Source organism: Vicugna pacos, chromosome X, assembly GCF_048564905.1.
Source record: "Vicugna pacos chromosome X, VicPac4, whole genome shotgun sequence".
In the NCBI taxonomy this organism is placed as follows: Eukaryota; Metazoa; Chordata; class Mammalia; order Artiodactyla; family Camelidae; genus Vicugna; species Vicugna pacos.
In genome coordinates, this window is record NC_133023.1 from 83,917,991 (window position 1) to 83,937,622 (window position 19,632).

At 42.6% G+C, this 19,632-nt stretch overlaps 2 protein-coding genes across 5 annotated transcripts in view; one reads left to right on the plus strand and one right to left on the minus strand.

The window, feature by feature from the left end:
• Window positions 1–1,415: 1,415 nt before the first annotated feature.
• On the plus strand, window positions 1,416–8,957 carry ZBTB33 (zinc finger and BTB domain containing 33). Of its 3 annotated transcripts, none has more exons than XM_072955564.1 (3): window positions 1,430–1,627; window positions 3,218–3,282; window positions 3,976–8,957. In XM_072955564.1, the coding sequence occupies exon 3, from the start codon at window positions 3,978–3,980 to the stop codon at window positions 5,994–5,996; it is 2,019 nt and encodes a 672-aa protein (XP_072811665.1). In that variant the 5' UTR covers window positions 1,430–1,627; window positions 3,218–3,282; window positions 3,976–3,977; the 3' UTR covers window positions 5,997–8,957. The 3 variants fall into 3 exon arrangements, with proteins under 3 accessions (XP_072811664.1, XP_072811665.1, XP_006215951.1); XM_006215889.4 differs by lacking the exon at window positions 1,430–1,627 and adding an exon at window positions 1,639–2,398; XM_072955563.1 differs by lacking the exon at window positions 3,218–3,282 and having other exon boundaries at window positions 1,416–1,627.
• Window positions 8,958–9,042: 85 nt separating this feature from the next.
• Window positions 9,043–19,632, minus strand: part of TMEM255A (transmembrane protein 255A) — a 56,848-nt gene continuing 46,258 nt past the window's right edge. For both annotated transcript variants that reach the window (XM_006215890.4, XM_072955565.1), the window contains one exon: window positions 9,043–11,600. In XM_006215890.4, coding sequence (XP_006215952.1) covers window positions 11,442–11,600 — 159 coding nt within the window. In that variant the 3' untranslated portion in view covers window positions 9,043–11,441. The remainder of the gene's footprint in view (window positions 11,601–19,632) is intronic.

Genomic DNA, 19,632 nt, shown 5'->3' on the forward strand with positions numbered 1-19,632 from the left:
GATACAAAACCTTGGAGAAATGCCTAAGGAATTTCATGTGAATTTCTTATCTCCATGTGAAAATACAGCTGTATTATAGTACTTTGATGTTTTACTCTGTGGCTTTACTTTACTGAGGAGAATGTAGAATGGATTGGAAATGGATAGATAATGAGTTCCTTGTCTGAATTCATGTTGAAGAAAATTAGATATAGTTTGATCTGTTTTTATTCTGGAATATCCCGATAGACATTTTCAGCAAGATTTTTGTAGGAAGGAAGCACAGGGACTCCAACTGAATGATAAATAGCTGCCAATTCAAGTTTCTGGAAACTGATGCAATATTATCCTATACATTTTTGAAAAAGAAAATGAAGGTAGTGAATGGCTCTAATTGTTGAAGAAAAATGCTACTATTTGATTCCTTAGTTGAATGTGATCAATAATCAGCCTAAAGGGAAATACTTTGTTCTCCAAACACCCATCCTGTTGCTTCATGCATCATGGGTCTCAGTCGGAAGTGTATCACCAGGGGAGTTTTTAAAACTACTACAATTCATTCATGTATTCATTCATTAAACAATTATTGAACACCTACTATGTGTCAGACAGTAAAGCCCTCTGAGGAGGAAATGCTATGTAAATGAAAATAATAAATAAACAATGTAAGTGTTAATATTATTTATCTTTCAAGATGTAGCTCAAATTCAGTTTGCTATTCCCTTCTCCGGGTTCTGTACCTTACAAATACTTTTGTCAATGTTTGTGTTCCTATCTACTGAACTCTTTTAAAAGGTAGAGACCTTGGCTTATTCATTTTTGAATTCCATAGAACCTAAAATAAGATTTGGTACAGATCAAACAGGTGGTCAGAAAATGATAGCTGAAATGATGGAATCAACGTGGTGTTGCATTATTTAGTATTCAGTTAAGAAGACAGTACTGGTCCAAAAACTGGATTTATTTTTTCAAAGTAGTTATTATTCATGTAGTTGTTATTGTGTTATTCTAGAACTTGAATTTCTCTAAATCATAAAGAGTCGATACTTTTTTTATTATATTTATTCCGATTATATTTCAAGGTGGTTTATCATCTAACAAACAGACTATTAAACAGCAGTTTCAAACTTGCTAAAGAAACGAAACCTTTCTAGTCTCTCAAGTTTTTACGCCCTAGAAGCTTACACGGAACGGAGGTGAAAGAGACTAGCTTCACTAGCATCCCAGCCGTTGGTGACCGCATTTCCCCATCTTTCCCTTTCCTTTTTCCCACCCTTTCGCCCTCCGGAAGGGGCCGAGCGCTCCCGGAGCTTCCCAGTCTTCCTTCGCCCCCTGCGGAAGGAGCCGAAGGCGGAGCGGGGTGCCGAAGCGGGGCCGCCTAGCGCTCGGGCCCCTCCGGAAAGAGCCGAGCGGCGCTCGGAAGGGGAGGGCGCCTTTGCCTTCGGCGCCTGGCCCCCGCGCGCTGCCCTCTGTCGGCGGCGTGGGGCAGCGGTGGCGGCAGGAAGCGGCAGCCGCGTCGACGTCGACCAAGACTGGAGCGACGTTTAAAGAAGGAGCCGAATCGCCGCCGAGTCTGGCTTCTGGTTGTTGGAGGACTCCCACCCTTCCGCGCGGCCCGACGACGAGAGGCGGCGGCGCCGGGAAGCAGGTGAGGAGCCGGGCCCGATTCGGGAGGGGGCGAGGGAGCGCGCCGGCTTCCTCCGTCCCTGGGCCGCGCCTGCCTCCGCTTTCTCCTCACTTGAACCAGGAAGCGGCGGAGTCGGAGGCTCGGCTGCTCCGGCCCTTCCTTTGTGTGGGCCCGGGAGCGAAGGAGGGGACGGACCCGGAGGGCCGCGGCGCAGTTCCCTCCTCCGGCAGGGGCCGAGGGGCTGCCGGCGCCCCGGGTAGGCCCGGAGCGTGGGGAGCCCACGGCGGAGAACTGCTGGGCGTTTTCCTCGCCCCTCCGCCTTCCTTTTTGCGCCTCTTTCTTCCCTCCCAGCCCCTACTTTGATTTAGAGCTTTTCTGCCGGGCCCATCCTCCCCTTCCGTCCCCTTCCCAGGGCACAACAATGCCTCCTGCTTGGCCTCATCCCCTCCCAACACCCCACCCTCCCGTTCGCCACCTTCTACTTTCCCCGGCTCGCCTTACTACCCCCGCCCTGGCTGGGCTGGCCTTGCCTCCTTCGGTGTTTGCAAGAAGCTGCCTTTTCACGTGAATTGGGGTGAAAAGCCTGGGTTGCCGCCGGCCGGGTGCAAATGGGGAAGAGGGAGGGGAAGGAGGGAGATGGGGTTCAGCTGCCGCAGGGAACCGCGTGTTGGTTGGTTCACTCCCGCGGGTGGCGTTTCTCTCTCTTCCACCTTCACCTGCCCTCAGTCAAGGGTTTGTTTCACAGGGATGCAGAATGGCTTTTCTACAGTCAGGTCGCAGATCTTGTTTGGGGTAGGTTCAGACCGATTGTGCTGTTCCTGGGCCCACCGTAACGGGGAAGAGGTGGAAACCTAAACAACAAAATGAATCTAAGTCCCAGTGTCACCTGGACACGTACATGTGAAGCATTTCCCTACTGGGAAAACCCACTTGCAGAGGACAAAAATTGTGGGACCTTATTCAGAAAAACCCATCTATCCACTGAAAAGTAACCTGTGCCGAAATCCCCATATTTCGGAAGCCCTGGTTGCTGGCTTGTCCAAAGGTCACACTTTCTGATTAATGCTTTTATGGTAACCTGGAATTCCTTGGTACTGTTAACGTTCTCCTACTTTTTTAAGTTATAATTTTGAAAAATTGAGAAGATATTTGAGACACCCTGCCTTCCATGTGTATATAACTTAAGCACTGTGACAGTGGTACTATTTTGCTAACTCTAAAGGGAAAGAATATTAGCAATAGAAGAATTTCTTTTCCAAAAGTACTTATCAACTAATTTCTATTATATATACTTTTTATTTGATTCTTTTTTTTTTTTACAATTCAGTGTCATTGTTACTGGGAATGTCTTCTGCAAAGTGCCAAAAAGTGTTTAGGGGGTGGTACACAGCAATACGACTTACTGACATTCCCCCTTTTTTTAGAGTAATGTTTGCTCTGTTCCGGTAAGTTTATGTCTTCGTTTTCACTAATGTATTTGGTGTGAAGAAAGTTCTCATATCAGTGCACCTACTTCTTTACCAACAAAATGAATTGTTTTGTGTTTTCTTGCAAATGAGCTTTAAGAAATAGTAAACTTTCCTTTTCTTTTGTTTTATTTTTTCACAACAGCATCTGTTGACTTCATCTGGCACTCTGTTTAACATTCCACCTCTGGAGATTGTAAGGGTAAAGAGGTGAGGGGAAGGGGCAAGGGATGAAGAAAGAGGAGAGATTAAGAAAGGTGTTTCATAGTTTATTCAGATGAGGCATCCCAATTTAAATAAGAACAGAAATATAATGGGAAGTTTAGAGTTAATCATCGCCAGTGTTTATAAATGCTAATTTAGTCATTGGCTACAGGGAGTAGCTTTTGAAGATGTTCTTAAAGATAAGTTAAAATTTAGGAAGACTGTTTCAGACTCAGTACTGCACACAAAAAAGGCTTTTCTGACATTTAAGTCACTCATTTACAGGTGAAATAACTTATTTGTTCATGATGAAGATTTTTCTTAAAGTTTTAAGGTAGTTAAAAATTAACTCTTGACTCTTTTTGAGAAAATCCAAAATTGGAACTAAGAAAAATTAGTTCTAGTCTTTAAAAATTGCTTAGTGGTGATGCATGTAACTGATTCACAGGAAGAGATTAGTGTTCAAATCTGTAGATCAGTTTAAAACTTGCTTGTCTTTTCTCAGGGGGAAGTCATGAGATTTGACATGTGGTTTAAAAACCAGCCTGTATGAACAATTTATATAAAAACCAAAAAGTTATGCCAAACTTTGGTTAAAACTTGAATAAACTATTTAATGATGCTGTAGCTGAAATTCTGAATGACGAGGTACTTCTGTTTTTCTATCCTAATCTCCCATCTCCTCCCTTTCTCTTACAGACATGGAGACTAGAAAACTGATTTCTGCTACAGACATTCAATACTCTGGCAGTCTGCTGAACTCCTTGAATGAGCAACGTGGCCATGGACTCTTCTGCGATGTCACTGTTATTGTGGAAGACCGAAAATTCCGAGCCCACAGGAACATTCTTTCAGCTTCCAGTACTTATTTCCATCAGCTCTTCTCAGTTGCTGGGCAAGTTGTTGAACTGAGCTTTATAAGAGCAGAGATCTTTGCAGAAATTCTCAATTATATCTATAGTTCTAAAATTGTTCGTGTTAGATCAGATTTACTTGATGAGTTAATTAAATCAGGGCAGTTATTAGGAGTTAAATTTATAGCAGAGCTTGGTGTTCCATTGTCACAGGTTAAAAGCATCTCAGGTACAGCTCAAGATGGTAATGCAGAAACCTTACCTCCTGGTTCTAGTGACAAGAACCTTGAAATACAAAAATCAAAAGATGAAGCCCAAGATAATGGGGCTACTATAATGCCTATTATAACAGAGTCTTTTTCCTTATCTGCTGAAGATTATGAGACAAAAAAGATCATTGTTACCGATTCAGATGATGATGACGATGACGTCATTTTCTGCTCTGAGATTCTGCCTGCAAAGGAGACTTTACCGAGTACCAATGCAGTGGCACAGGTCCAGCCTAACCCAGGCTCTGTTGCTATTTCAGATATTGCACCTTGTGCTAGCAATAGCTCTCCCCCTTTAACAAATATCACACCTACTCAGAAACTTCCTACTTCTGTGAATCAGGCAACTCTGAGCCAAACACAAGGAAGTGAAAAAGTGCTGGTATCTTCGGCCCCGACACATCTGACTCCCAATATTATTTTGTTAAATCAGACACCACTTACTACACCACCAAATGTCAGTTCTTCACTTCCAAATCATATGTCTCCTTCAATCAATTTACTTGTGCAGAATCAGCAGCCACCAAACAGTGCTGTTTTAACAGGAAACAAGGCCAATGAAGAGGAAGAGGAGGAAATTATAGATGATGATGATGACACTATTAGCTCCAGTCCAGATTCAGCGGTCAGTAATACCTCTTTGGTCCCACAGGCTGATAACCCCCCAAATACCACTTTTGATGGATCATTGATACAGAAGATGCAAATTCCTACACTTCTGCAAGAGCCACTTAACAATTCTTTAAAAATTTCAGATATAATTACTAGAAACACTAATGATCCAGGTTTAGGATCAAAACATCTAATGGAGGGTCAGAAGATCATTACTTTAGATACAGCTACTGAAATCGAAGGCTTGTCGACGGGTTGCAAGGTTTATGCAAATATCGGTGAAGATACTTATGATATAGTGATCCCTGTCAAAGATGACCCTGACGAAGGGGAGGCCAGACTTGAGAATGAGCTACCAAAAACATCTAGCAGTGAGACGGCAAATAAACGTATGAAAGTAAAACACGATGATCACTATGAGTTAATAGTAGATGGAAGGGTCTATTATATCTGTATTGTATGCAAAAGGTCCTATGTCTGTCTGACAAGCTTGCGGAGACATTTTAACATTCATTCTTGGGAGAAGAAGTATCCTTGCCGTTACTGTGAGAAGGTATTTCCTCTTGCAGAATATCGCACAAAGCATGAAATTCATCACACAGGGGAGCGAAGGTATCAATGTTTGGCCTGTGGCAAATCTTTCATCAACTATCAGTTCATGTCTTCACACATAAAGTCAGTTCATAGTCAAGATCCTTCTGGAGACTCGAAGCTTTATCGTTTACATCCGTGCAGGTCTTTACAGATCAGACAATATGCATACCTTTCTGATAGGTCAGGCACTATGCCTGTGATGAAGGATGATGGTGTTGGGTATAAGGTTGATGCTGGGAAAGAACCTCCAGTAGGGACCACATCTACTCCTCAGAACAAGCCAATGACCTGGGAAGATATTTTTATTCAGCAGGAAAATGATTCAATTTTTAAACAGAATGTAACAGATGGCAGTACTGAGTTTGAATTTATAATACCAGAATCTTACTGAACTTTGAAAAATCAGAAAGTTTTGGTTTGGATTAAGGGGCAGGGCTTTCAGAAGACCTGTAAAACAAATTAATTTGATCTGCCACGTCATCTGAAGGTAGTCTAGTTGGATTATTTGTTAATAATTTTTAGGAACAAATTATTCTGGAAGTGTGAATAGAGATTAAGAAGTCCCCCTCCCCCAGTATCTGTTTATATAGTTAGCTTTCAGCACATTTAAAAGAGGCAAAAAAAAAAAGCTTGGAGAGATAGTTTCCTGAATAGAATCTGAAGCAGTCTGAATGTTCTTTGAAAATAACTGGAGTTATTAGCATACCCTAGTATGTCTTGCAACTTTCCCCTTCCGTGTTAGCACTTTACTGCTGAATTCTCAATTTTCTTAATATTGAGACTATAAATGTGTGTTGTGTTTTGTATATGGCATAAAAAGGTAACAAGAACTTCTAAAGTTGTCCTGAAAATTTTCAGAATGAGTCTCTGCTTGGTTGTGTATACTGCTAGTCCAAATAGATAGCAACCTCCTGCCTCCCGCCCCCCATGAAAATGGCCATGCAGACAAGTGTCTCATTTGAAGAATGAATTAGTTTTATGTAATGAGAAATCTTACTTTTATCGCCATAGTCTGGAAAAGACTTTGGTGGCTGGACTACTGTATATACAGTATATATATATATTTTTGCAATGTGGTTTCCATGGGCAAAAATACTAAGGGAAAACAACAAATCTCCATAATGCAGATAGGAGATGAAAAGTTCTGTCGTGTTTGTTTGGAATTCTGTGCTTTTAACGGGATAGAGACAGAGCATGGAAGTGAATGGAGATTTACTTTTTGCTCAGTATGGTTAAAAATAGTCCCATGAAATTTTTCGAATTTTGAATTTGAAAACCACCAAGTAAATTTTTATGTATACATCTTTATAAGTGACAAATTTCATAAATGAGACTCCTACATATTTTGGGCAGGAGGCTACTGGCATATATTTTTAAATGTTCATATTACTTAGAATCTCTAATAGGACTTTTTTTTTGAAATAGTTGAATCAGTGATCTAGTATTGTCCTTTCAGCAAGACCATTTAGGTTTTTACCCCTTCTAAAATAAGTTCCATTCCATCTGCAAATTGCTGCAATATTATAGCGATCAGAAGCTGTCTTTGGAAGTTAAATAGGCTTGTTGATTTCCCATTTTATCTTGAGAACAATAAATACCATTTTTCTCCCTTTTAAAATGACACATTTAAACACTTAGAAAATAAAGTCAAAACTTATTAAAGTGCTAGTATTAAAAGGGAAGCAGGTTGGAACAAATATATAGTCTAGCATTTATAACAGGATTGACTTGTTGAACTTCTGTAAATGACTTTTTGCAAAGGAAAAAAATTAATAGATACTGAAAGAGATTGTTGTGCATAGTTATTAGTCATTTGTAACCTTGCTTAAGTATTTCTTAATTCAACATAGATATTTTCTTTCTCCTTAACCATGTATTTTTGAAAATAGTCTTATTTCTTGACTTTGAACTTAAAGCTTTAATCATAATTTCCCATGTATACATCATTCTTCTGATAGTGAACTAGATGTGAAGATAATGGTTTCAGTGTTTAAGATGGTATCTGAGGGTATCCAGCATCAGTATTTGCAATAATACAAGGAGAAAGAAAAATATAACCGTTTGCATACCGAGGATGGGAATGATGTGCAGCTATGTGTTCTCTGTTCTGTGAGTTGAGACCTTCAGACCATTTTGTAAACTAATCCTTGGAAAATTTTAAATTACCTTACAACTTAAGACTCTGATCTCTGGAATTAGAATATCTGTTTCCTTTTTGTGTAGATATTGGTAACATTACTCTTTGACCATAGGGTACACTCTGAAATATTTTCAATGGAAATTTGTTTCATTAATGCTGTCCCACCAGTTAGACATAATTCTTCAAGTTGTGAATGATACTGATGCCAGCAGAGCTTCCAGTCCTTTCAGACTTAACTGCTACATAAATTAGTCTGTCATAATAAAACTTGGTAGTTTCTACAAGGTTATTATGACAAACCAGGAATTAATTCTATAATGGAAAACTATCTGTTCTGAATTATCTGGATATAATTATTTGCTGCTGCTGAGCTCTATGTAAATTCTGAGTATGAAATTTCAAACTTTGCCTACTGAAGGTATCTTCTGGAGTTTTGGGGGAGGAAGAAAACTGGAAAATTCACTTTAAATTGTATTTTTGCCAGAAGACTCTTACTTGCATGTATGTCAGGGTTTCAGTTTTTCTAGAAGTCTCTATATCCAAAGTTCAGAATTCATGTGGAATACTCCTTTGGGGTTAAAACCCTTCACTCCCAGTATTTATGGGGTTGGAAATCTGTAGCAAGATGCTGTTTAAAACTTACCATGGGCTTTTCCTATTTTATACTTAGTTTTCTGGTATTTGAACTTTTTTTTTCCTTTCAAGTTGGCTTCAAATTTGCTCCTATGCTACATTACCTATAGATATTCCGGATAGGAACTATTTCAAATAGCAATTTGTTAAAAAGAAATGACAAAATGAAAATGCTCAAACTGAGCAAAGATTTTTAAATGCCATGGCAGTCTTGCAAGATTCACTTAACATATTTTAAATGATCATTATCATTTTGCTGGTAATGATCCCCCACATACAACCACTATGAAGAATTGACGCTGCGGTTTTTCCCGTTGTACCAAAAACAAATAGTAAAAATGATCAAGGTATTTTATATTGTCAAGGCATGTGGATTCTAAAGAATGAAATGCTAATTCAGCAGCACTGGCTTTCTCACCTATGTCAGTCTTGAAACCTTGTTCATTTGCACCCAATACTGTAATGTTCATACTTGTACAATCTTCCCTATCATGACTTTAAGTTCTACTTTTCATTAACCATTACCTGATATTAGTTCATAGAGCTTCTTGTGGCAAAAATAAAATGTTTTAATTCTGATTTTTGAGTGCATTTTTTATGAGATTACCTTCCAGGAACTATATAGACTTTTATATTCTGTTGCTTTTCAGTTTTTGTAGCAGGAGACTGGAACTGTATTTCTGATGACAGCATGACAGAGTTTCCCATTAGGTTTTATATGTTGGTTAATCGCATGCCCATTGTATCTTGAACCATAAAAGTCAAAAGTCAGTCAGCTGCTGTCAGTTGCTTTAGAGCGTTCGTGATAATGTCTGTTGATTCCATGAAGACACATGTAAGTTGATCAGGAGGAGGATAGTTTTATTAATTTGAAACATCACAAAAGCAGTCTGGGTTTCCAACATGGCAGTGATACAGATTTTAAGCAACATCCAGTTTATTCAGGTTCTGGATTAATATTTTAATGTTTCATGCCCAGTTCAATACTTTAAAGCAGAATAAGTAATACAGCAGTAAATATTACAAAATGCAGTTAAGGTACATTTTGGAAATATAAATTCCTTCATTACAGCAAATGTTTTTGCAAAAGAGTATAGCAGCAAATATTAATTTTTCTAAGGTAACATGCACTTTTTATAATTCAATGTAATAAAAAAAGCTGCTCAAATTAAGTGTTACAAAATCTACACTGTTTCAAGTTATTTTGTAAAGTAAGAAAAATACATAGAAATGAGTCATAGAATCTTAACACTAAGAAATGTGATAAATATAGAATATACTGTGTAATGGTGCCTTTAAAAAATTAAATACTCATACATGTTCTCTAAAGCAAAATGTAAAGTGTAAACGGCAAAAAATATTGAGTATTACAAGTTGATATTTGTCATAGTAAGTCAATTGGTTATTCCTTTTTGAACTCCAATAGAATTTTAAATATGCTCAGAACTAGAAAATAATAGTAATTTTATGTAACGCAAAAGGATTATAGTTGTTCAGATTTGAAATCCGGATGAGACATCGTTCATGATGCCAAAAGTTCAACTGAAGGTTTTGCAAACATTTACTGTTAACAGTGAGGGCATTTGTGCCTTGATAATTCTTGATGACTGGGTGTCTACAAGGTAGATGGGAGCACCAGCGTTTGCCTGCTACCTCTAATCCAGCAAGTCGGGAGGTAGCGAAGTTGGCTGGAAATTTCTCCTGTGTGTGTTCTGTGTCTGCAGAACTGTCTAGTTAGGTACCCTCCTGTAGCCCCTGTATTTTTACATTGTACAAGTGTAGGATTATCAATTGTCCTGTAAATCAGTCGATTCTCAGGTTAACGTAAGATCACAATGAAAATGTTCGTTCCGAAGTGAAGGCATGGGTGCCAAAGTGTTAAATTCATCAGGTTGATGGTTTAAAGCTATATATATTTAAAAGAACTGTACAAATACCTACCACAATGTGCCAGATGGGTTTTAAATCTACAGTAGTACTGAAGAATTTGTCAAGTTGGCTACAGTTGAGGTTTTACAGACTTAAAGCGGCATTGTAACACTTTCATAATCTTGAACGCTGTCATGATTGGTCTCAACAGAAAAAAAAGGACCAATAAGAGCAGTGGTATTAAAATACAGATGATTCTTCTGGGGTGGGGTGCAGGATACGTGCAGTTTGCTGGGGTTGAAGCACAGTATTTGAAGATTAAATAGTCACAAAGATTAGTAACAATTCATATCACGACCCAAAGAACCTCATCTAGCATTTTATAACTCTGAATTTTAAGATTTCTATCTCCAGCAAGTGCAACATGTAGTAGAACCGCTGTCTCCTAAGTTATCAGATGTACAACTGAGATCTATTTAAACATCTCACATGTTGCTCTGTGTATTTCAGTGCTGCTTGATCAGTCAGTCATGTTCTCCACTACTTGAAGGCATATTGCACTTTTCCCTTTGGGAGGTACCAATCACAAAAGCTGAGCTGAATGATCACAACAGCCATTTTTACAATACGGAGAAGAAAGGAGTAAAAGAGGGGCAGCTTTTTTCAACATCTAGACACAAGCAAACAAAGTCCTATCCAGAACTCTCTGCGCTGGAACGACCATGTACCCCATCATCTGGGAAATTTTCCTTAGGGACTGACTGTAGTGGAAGGGAAAGATAGGGCCTCTAAGCCAGGTGCTTAACCGAGGTGCTAGGGTGGCAATCTGCCAAGGGCTGAAGGACAACACTCCATTTACATGAAGTGAGGCAGATGGCAACCATGCTTCTGCTGCACACAGGTGGAGCCACAGGTTGACGCAGGTCCAAACACAAGCTGCTTGCTGGGATGGCTCTCCAGCCTGGGTTAGAGAGTGTGCATTGCCCTTCTCGGAGGTGCTGCGCTCAGCCTAGCAACCCCTGCTCCCCACTGATAACAAATAAGCTTCTTCCCTATCTTTCCCTAGCCAGGCAGGCCATTGTAAAACTTTAAACTATGCAGAAGAATCAACTTTGAATGCTGTACCCTACATACTTCCACTAAAGCAGAAATACAAAAGCCACAATAATGTCAATAGCCAGCAGGCATTCCTCTTTAGGGGCTGTAAGGGGGTGGCTTTTCAAAAGGTGGATAGTAGGGTGGAGAGTAACGGGGTGGAGCACTCGAGGACCACATGTAGCTGGGCGAAGGAGAGGCAGACTGGGGCTCGTCAGAAAGTCCAGAGGGAGGGGAGGATGGAAAGACACTGGAATGCTGTGTAATCAAAATAAAACAATATCAATTTAGGCAGAGAGATCAAAATGCCCCAATATCAGTCATTATTTAAAAATAGATATGGACCCAGTGTGATTCTGTTTGGAACAACGAAGAGCACCCAAACCTCACAGGGTTAATGAAACTGAGCTGGTCCCACTTAGTCACTCAGGCTCCAAAGCTTATTATGCAGAGATGCCTCGGAATTCTCCTCCCCCTCCCTTTGGACCCTGCATTCAGTCAGTTACCAAATCCTGTTACTCCTGTTTCTATGCTTACTCTTGAATCCATTGCTCCCTTTACCACGTTTCTAACGCAGTCCTCCAGTACTTCGCCCTTGAGCTATGGCAACAGCGTCCCAGCTAGTCTTCAAAAAAGTAGTCTGGGCCTTAAGAACATTTGCGGTTCAGCCATTAATACCTGGGAAAGTCTTTGCTACAAAAATATGTCACAGAGCCCATCTCAGACCAAAACAAAACTAAGGTCAGAGAGGTTAAGTGGCTTTCTTGGATCTAGGGTCTTCTAAGTCCAACAATGTCTATTTCATCTAAACTCTGGCCCGCCACCCCCAAGTGCAGGGTCAGCTGGAGAGCAAAGAGGAACAAAAGGCATGGAGGTGAGAAGGCCAGTGATAAGAATGAGGAGCAATTTGTCAGGTTGCAGGGCCGCTTGAGGATTCCATTTTTCTCTGTGTTGTCCACCTTTCGTAGTCTTTGGGAAGGGGACAGATATGGGTTTTAAAAATACCTAGTGAATCAGCACATTAGGAGTCATCGGCCACTTCTCTCTCCCAGGCCCATGTATACCCTTGACTTGAATGATTTTCTTGCTCATGGAAAGTTGGCCTTTCTTGTTCACTGCTATTCTCCAGAGCTCAGAATGGTGCTTGGCAAGTAGCAGGCCCTCAATAAATGTTGGATGAGTGACCATAACGTCAGGAGTATAGAAGATGAGCTTGGCATTTTTTAAAAAAAACAAAATCTATTTCCAATGAATATGGTCACATCTTGTGGGTACCACTGCCTTGCTGAAGTAGTGGAGCACAGCTGAGGCCTGAAGGAGGGGTCTACAGGGATGGTGAGAGGCAGGAGGCCAGTTTTAGGCTCTCAGGAAGAGCCAACGTAAGCCACCAAACAGAGCTGCAGAACTGCGATTGTCTGTTGTGCCTTAGCTCTAGGAGCAACCGCTATATTAAAAAAAAAAAAGACCAACTTACACCAAAATTTCTCAAAGGTTCAAGCGCTGATGGGGGTGGGCAATACCTTTACTTTGTTCTGCTGGCCTGAGTCTGAGTAGAGCGTGTTATTTCCAGGCCTGGTGCGATCTATAGTCAGCCTTGCTATAAGGTGTCTGGAGCCTGAGACCAGTTGGCTGATTCTCCTTATCCCCAGGCCTGACCTTTGCACTCCTTAGGTCATGCTTGAGACACTGAAATCTCTGTCTCTTGCCATATAATGTTAGGACTGGGAAGAAACCGTAGCTGCCACCATCCCCTCCTCCCTCACCCCATCCATTCTTTCTCCCTGAGTGAGGGAATGACAGGGTCACAGAAAGCCCTTTAAAGGCAAAACAACTTGAGAAACAAGTCAGATTCCTTTCTATAATCCCAGTTTTTTCTCCTCCCCCCCAGAGAAGATATGCTTTCTAAGACATCGGTCTTGTGATTTCCTGGTTTTCTGCTCCACCCTGCACAACTCTCTCCTCTCTCCTGTTGCTCTCATCAACAAAGAGCACTGTCCTCTTAAATCAGAGAGGAGAGCAAAACCCCACCAGGGGCAAGATCTCTGTGACCAGGATGTGGTTCTCTGCCCTCCTAAATCCCACTCTGGGATGGTGAGAGTTGGGAGGCCAGTGTGCAGCAGACCGGGCACAGAAGGCAGGAGGGTCAAGTTTTCTACAGTGGACCTGAAGGTTGTTCTGTCCTAAGAGGCAGCAAAAGGCTGCCATAGGTGGCAGTTGTACACTTTGATCATAAAAGGGGGTGGGGCGATGGCCTTGAGTTTTCACTTCTCATTTTCATGTTTGAGGAAGTATTAAGGGGGAAGGGAGTGGGATGCTTCTCACTTCCCTTTGAGGATGCTGGGAATCTTAAGGATCAAATCCGAGGGCTCCTAGCAGAGCCAGGGAGCTCACTGACCGTAGTCCATGCGCCCTGGGGATTTGGCGGGGAGGGGTTGCCCACAGTACCAGTGCGTAGTTTCCTAGCAACAGGCAGGCACCTTGGGAAAGATGTGGCTTTGTTGCGGCTGGAGAGCTGGCCAGGTGCATTTTAGTTGCTGCCTTAGAGTCGACTTGACTAACGGGACAGGCAGCTCAGGCAGCTTGGAAGAACAGAGCTTTGAATCCTTTTGCACCACAAAGCATGAAAAGCATGAAAAGCATCTAAATGGCCTACTGCTGGGTCTGGTCAGCTCCAGCTTCCTGAGCTGCTTCTTAGAGGCTGGGGTGGCCGAGGGGGGCGGTGCTCTGGAGGACCGAGGAGCGCCCTTGCCGGACACATGAGGCTCCCATCTCCCACCTTAGCCCGCCCCTCCCTGCCCGATGGCTGACCACACTCCGCGCGACTGCTGTGCATTCCTGTCATGCGTGCTGCTCTCTTTAGAAGCACTGGGAGGCAGTGACTCTGAAAGGAGCCCCAGAACCAGCTGGGTGATAAAGGGTACCAGCAGAAGATCCTGTATCCCAAGGGTAAAATCCAGGGGCTCTTGGTTCTTTGCATCCCCCCTCTGTTTCTGGCCCAGAAAGCAAAGCTGGGGTATGGAAAGAAGACTAGAGAAAAGGAAAAGTGAGGAAAAGGGGGGATCAGAAACAAGACAAAGGAGAAGAAAGGAGAAACTCAGCAGGAGAGGGGAAATAAAGGGGGAAAATTGAGGGGTGGCAGCAGCAGCCTTCGAAGCTCTTGGCAACCTGTGCCACACCCCACCTCCCCTGGACTACTGCTGTCCACAACTTATAATGGGTCCTTTTCAGTGGTGACGATGAAACCTAGTTACCTTCATGTGATTTAAAAAGAGCATAAACAGAGGTGCTTGCATACTGCATAGGCTGAGACTTTGGTTTGAAGCTAAACTTGGCAGGTCACCAAATGGACAGGAAAGGGACCAGTCCATGGCTAGAGTAAAACAGGGGGCTGGTCCAGTAGGCCAGGCTGGGAAGGATGGCTGCAATCCTTTAGGGGCTTACCCAAAGCTACACTGGGATGACTTTCCCAGCAGAAGTAGAAACTGATGTTTTATATGCTACAGAATTTGGCTGACACTGAAGTACAAAGTACAGGTAATGGGGAAAGGAATGCAAGGGGAAAGAGAAGTGAGCGCTGGGGAGGTGAGGAGGCACCAAGAGTCTCGGCTTCTAGTCTTCCTGCCTGGGTGGATGGGACAGCTGGTTGTGCAATGTTTGAAAGAATCCTGGGAGAGAAGCAAGATGGTGGAGTAGAAGGACGCTTGTAGCTTACCCTCTCCCACAAATACACCAAAACTCACATCTACGGACCCACTCAGCCAACCAGAGCACCTGCTGAACTCTGACAGAACATTGCCCTCTTCAAAAGACAAAGACGCCAAAACTCTGGTAGGAGAAAAGGAAAAAAGAAAGAAGGAAAAGCAAAACAGTGCGGGACGGGTCCTGCGGGGAGGGAGCGGCAAAGGAGGACTGGCGCTCATTCGCTGGGTTCCCCCCCTCCAACCGAGAGGCCAGCAGGACAGAGGAGGAGCCTCAGAGGCTCGGATCTGTACAGAGCAGCCCTTGACTGACAGAACTAAGTTAAACGGGCACAGAGGGTCCCCGCAACACCCAGCCCAAGATGCAAGCCGGCAGCCAGGGGCCGGGACAGGCCGCCCGAGCCGGGCGGAGGACTGGGGCGGCTGCACTGAGGCAGCCCCGTGGGACTGCAGGGGGCTGCGCACCATGGCTGGGAGGGGATACAGAGCAGAACAACCTCGGTCCCCCATAAATTGCAAAAAAACAAAGCAACACAGCTGGGGTGCTCTGGGGGGAGGGGCACCTTAGCCTTTGTCTCCTCAGCCCCGCGGCACCATTACTGGTGCTTCTCATGAGAAGAGAGGTGGGGCGCAGTCACAGCTGCCATCTCCTCCTGTGCACAGCACCCGGGAAGGGGCAGGGCCAAGCCCTGAATCCACACCCGGGGGCTCTGCAACCTCCTAGGCAGGACTGAGAATTGTTTACAGCCTGAGGCAGATAGGATCTTCTGTCCTGGCACCTCAGAGAACTCAAACCGCCAAGACAAACAAGGAGCTGAGATTTGGCACAGAGCAGGGACAGGGCTGTTCCGTGGTGTTCCCTGAGCCCGCGTACAGAGCGCTGACCCAAGGCGGAGTGGGCAGCTGCACAGAGCAGCGGAGTGACTGGGAGAGGGCGGATGGCAACCCACCTTCCTGGCAGGAACACAGCACTTAGCCACAGTGCTGGGAGGGGGCGCAATCCGCCCACCTGCACGCCCAAGTGCAGCATCTGACTGTAGCATTGGGAAGGGCAGTGATCTGCCCGCCCACTGGTGCCAGAGAGACATGAGCAATATGAAGCAGAGGAACCACTCCCAATGAAAAGATCAAGAGAAATCCTCTGAAAGCATGATCAAGGAAATAGACATTGATGGCCTACTAGATCAAGATTTCAAAAAAGGAGTGATCCAAGTACTGAAGGAACTAAAAGAAATAGTGTTTAGAGATATAAAATATGTCCAAAATGGGGGGGTGGGGTGGGAAGGTGCTGGGATTTCAAAATGTAGAATAGATAAACAAGATTGTACTGTGTAGCACAGGGAAATATATACAGGATCTTGCGGTGGCTCACAGTGAAAGAGAATGTGACAATGAATGTATGTATGTTCATGTATAACTGAAAAATTGTGCTCTACACTGGAATTTGACACAACATTGTAAAATGACTATAACTCAATAAAAAATGTTTATATACATAAAAATGTGTCAAAAATGAAATAGAAGCTATAAAGAAGAACCAAGTAGAATTAGTAAACTCATTTGCTGAGATGAGAGCTGACCTAAAGGCTGTATAAAGCAGGCTAGATAATGCAGAGGAACAAATAAGTGACCTAGAAGACAGGACAACAGAAAGCACCCAATCAGAACAGCTGAGAGAAAACAAATAAAAAACAATGAAAACAAGATAAGGGACCTATGGGATAATATAAAGTGTGCCAATCTATGCATAATAGGGGTTCCAGAAGGGGAAGAAAGAACAAAGGGGATTGAAAAGGTATTTGAAGAAATCATGAGTGAAAACTTCCCAAACCTAAAGAAGGAATCAGATATCCAAGTACAGGAGGTTCAGAGGGTCCCAAAAAGGAAGAACCCAAACAAACCCACACCAAGACATATCATAATCAAGATGGCCAGAGTCAAGGATAAAGAAATGATCCTAAAGGCAGCAAGAGAAAAACAAAGAGTGAGTTACAAGGGAACCCCCATAAGGCTCTCAGCTGATTTCTCTACACAAACACTACAGGCCAGAAGGGAGTGGCAAGATGTATTCAAAGTCCTGAATGAAAAAAAGATGCAGCCTAGGATACTCTATCCAGCAAGATACTCTATCTCTCCTTTAGAATAGAAGGAGAGATAAACAAGCCACAGACAAGCAAAAACCAAAAGAGTTTAGCAACACTAAACCCATGCTAAAAGAAATATTCACAGGTCTACTCTAAGTAGAAAAGAAGCAGGATGCTACAAAAATGAGAAACTCATAACTGGAAAGGTGATAACTACCATGAATTACAAATAATAGAATAAACATAAAATTGTAAAAGAAGACATCTAAATCATTAAGAGTGGGAGAGGGGAGCAAGGAAAGCCACTGTGGAAAACAGTATGGAGATTCCTCAAAAGACTAGGAATAGACTTACCAGGTGACCCAGGAATCCCGCTCCTGGGCACATATCCAGAAGGAACCCTACTTCAAAATGACACCTGCACCCCAATGTTCATAGCAGCACTATTTACAATAGCCAAGACATGGAAACAGCCTAAATGTCCATCAGCAGATGACTGGATAAAGAAGTGGTGGTATATTTATACAATGGAATACTATTCAGCCACTAAAACCGACAACATAATGCCATTTGCAGCAACATGGATGTTCCTGGAGAATGTCATTCTAAGTGAAGTAAGCCAGAAAGAGAAAGAAAAATACCATATGAGATCACTCATATGTGGAATGTCAAAAAAAAAAAAAAGAACATAAATACAAAACAGAAACAGACTCACAGACATAGAATACAAACTTGTGGTTGCCAAGGGGGCAGGGGTGGGAAGGGACAGACTGGGATTTTAAAATGTAGAATAGATAAGGAGAGAAAAAGAAGGAGAGATAAAGAATTTGACACAACGTTGTAAAATGACTATTACTCAATAAAAAAAATGTTAAAAAAAAAAAAAAAGAATCCTGTTTCTCCAAGCTCAGCACTCACAATATCCTCAGGGCCAGCTGACCAAGTCCTACTCATATCTGATCACAAGAAATGTTTCCCAAGCTTCCTAACTGGACAGCTACCCAGGAAGGGCATGACTTTGAGGGGTTAGAACAAAACCCTACAAATCTCTCTCCTCTTCCTTCTGTCAGCCTCAGGGGAAAAAGAAAGCAGAAGTCTTCAAAAGCAAAGTCACATAAATAGTCCTATTTGGAAATGACCAGAATGGGGAAGTCATTCAGAAGAAAGTCTAGAAAGGTCAGTTTTCCTGCTATAACTTGGGCCCTTTTACAATCTGAGAAGAGAATAAGGGAGCTCTGGGTTTTTTTGTTTTGTTTTGTTTTGTTTTGTTTTTTTGGCAGGTCTATGCTTCTGGTGATTTTATTGCTAGAGCTGGTGTGCATTTTGCTGACTGCTTTCTATTTATCTGGGAACATAGCAGATGTTCCCTTATCCTCTTGGCTTTCTTGGGTAAAGACTGGTATTTCCTTCTATGAAATGATAAGGGAGGGAACTTGATAAACAAAAGAAAGCTCCACTCAAATACTAAAATGAAATGCCACTTAAGTTCTAGATGGCAACAAATCACTTAAAAATATACTCCTCAAAACCCACAACATACAACTATAAAGTCTCCAAAAAGGAAATACAAAAGATGGCTTGAACCTAGGGAAAGAACCAGGAGAGGTATAAGGGGTGTCCTTGCAGCCTTTGGAGTGGGGAGCAGTTCAATGCTGTAATAAGATAAAGAGATTCTTTCTGAGTCATGATTAGGAAGCCCACAATTTAAACCAGTAGAATAGGTAAATATCCTCAAATTAACTGGGGAAAAGATCTACACTGTGCTCAGATTTCCAGGTTCTCCAAAGAATCCCTCAAGCCAATCTCTGGAGTCAGACAGACCTGGGTACAAATCCTGTCCTCCACTTACCAGCTCAGTGACTTTGGGGAAGTCACTTACTTTCTCTGTGACTCAGTCATCTCAACTTAAGAACGGCAATGACCAGAGTATTTCCCTCAGAGGACTAAAATGAGATGATATATGTAAAGCACTTAGCACAACGCTTGTAAGTGCTCACTGAATAGGGGCTGTCATTCAAAAGTGAGGTGCCCAGAAATCCCTGAAGTGCCTGCTAGAAGCCCACAGTGTAGCTTTGGGCTAGGTGATTAGATTTGGATCCCTTCTCTGGGCTAAGAATCCTGTTTCTGGGTTTCCATAGCACTATGGGTAATAGTCAATTTACCTTTTTGTCCCCACTACTGTCCCCGGACCATCCCCCCTCAGGTCCCTAGATTGATCTCTTAATGCAAGGCCTATGTCCACAGCTCCCAGCACAGTGCCTGGCACACAGGAACACAGAGGAAACACTGGCGGAACTGAAACCAACAGCCCGAGTCACCACTGGCTTTGCCAATCTCATTTTCATGCCTAGGGCAGTGTCTGAATGAGGAATGATGGACAGAGAGATGGCTCCATCCCCTAAACAGGGCCTTCCTATGTTAGAGTTTGCAGCAACCATCACCAGGGAGGTTACTGTTCCTACTTCAGAAGTTCATTATAAAGTGAAAAGTCCTAAAATCAATATAGTC

What these genes read in the sequence shown, in the direction of transcription:
- ZBTB33 (XM_072955563.1), top strand. Translation starts at nt 3,978, where the DNA reads ATGGAGACTAGAAAACTGATTTCTGCTACAGACATTCAATACTCTGGC.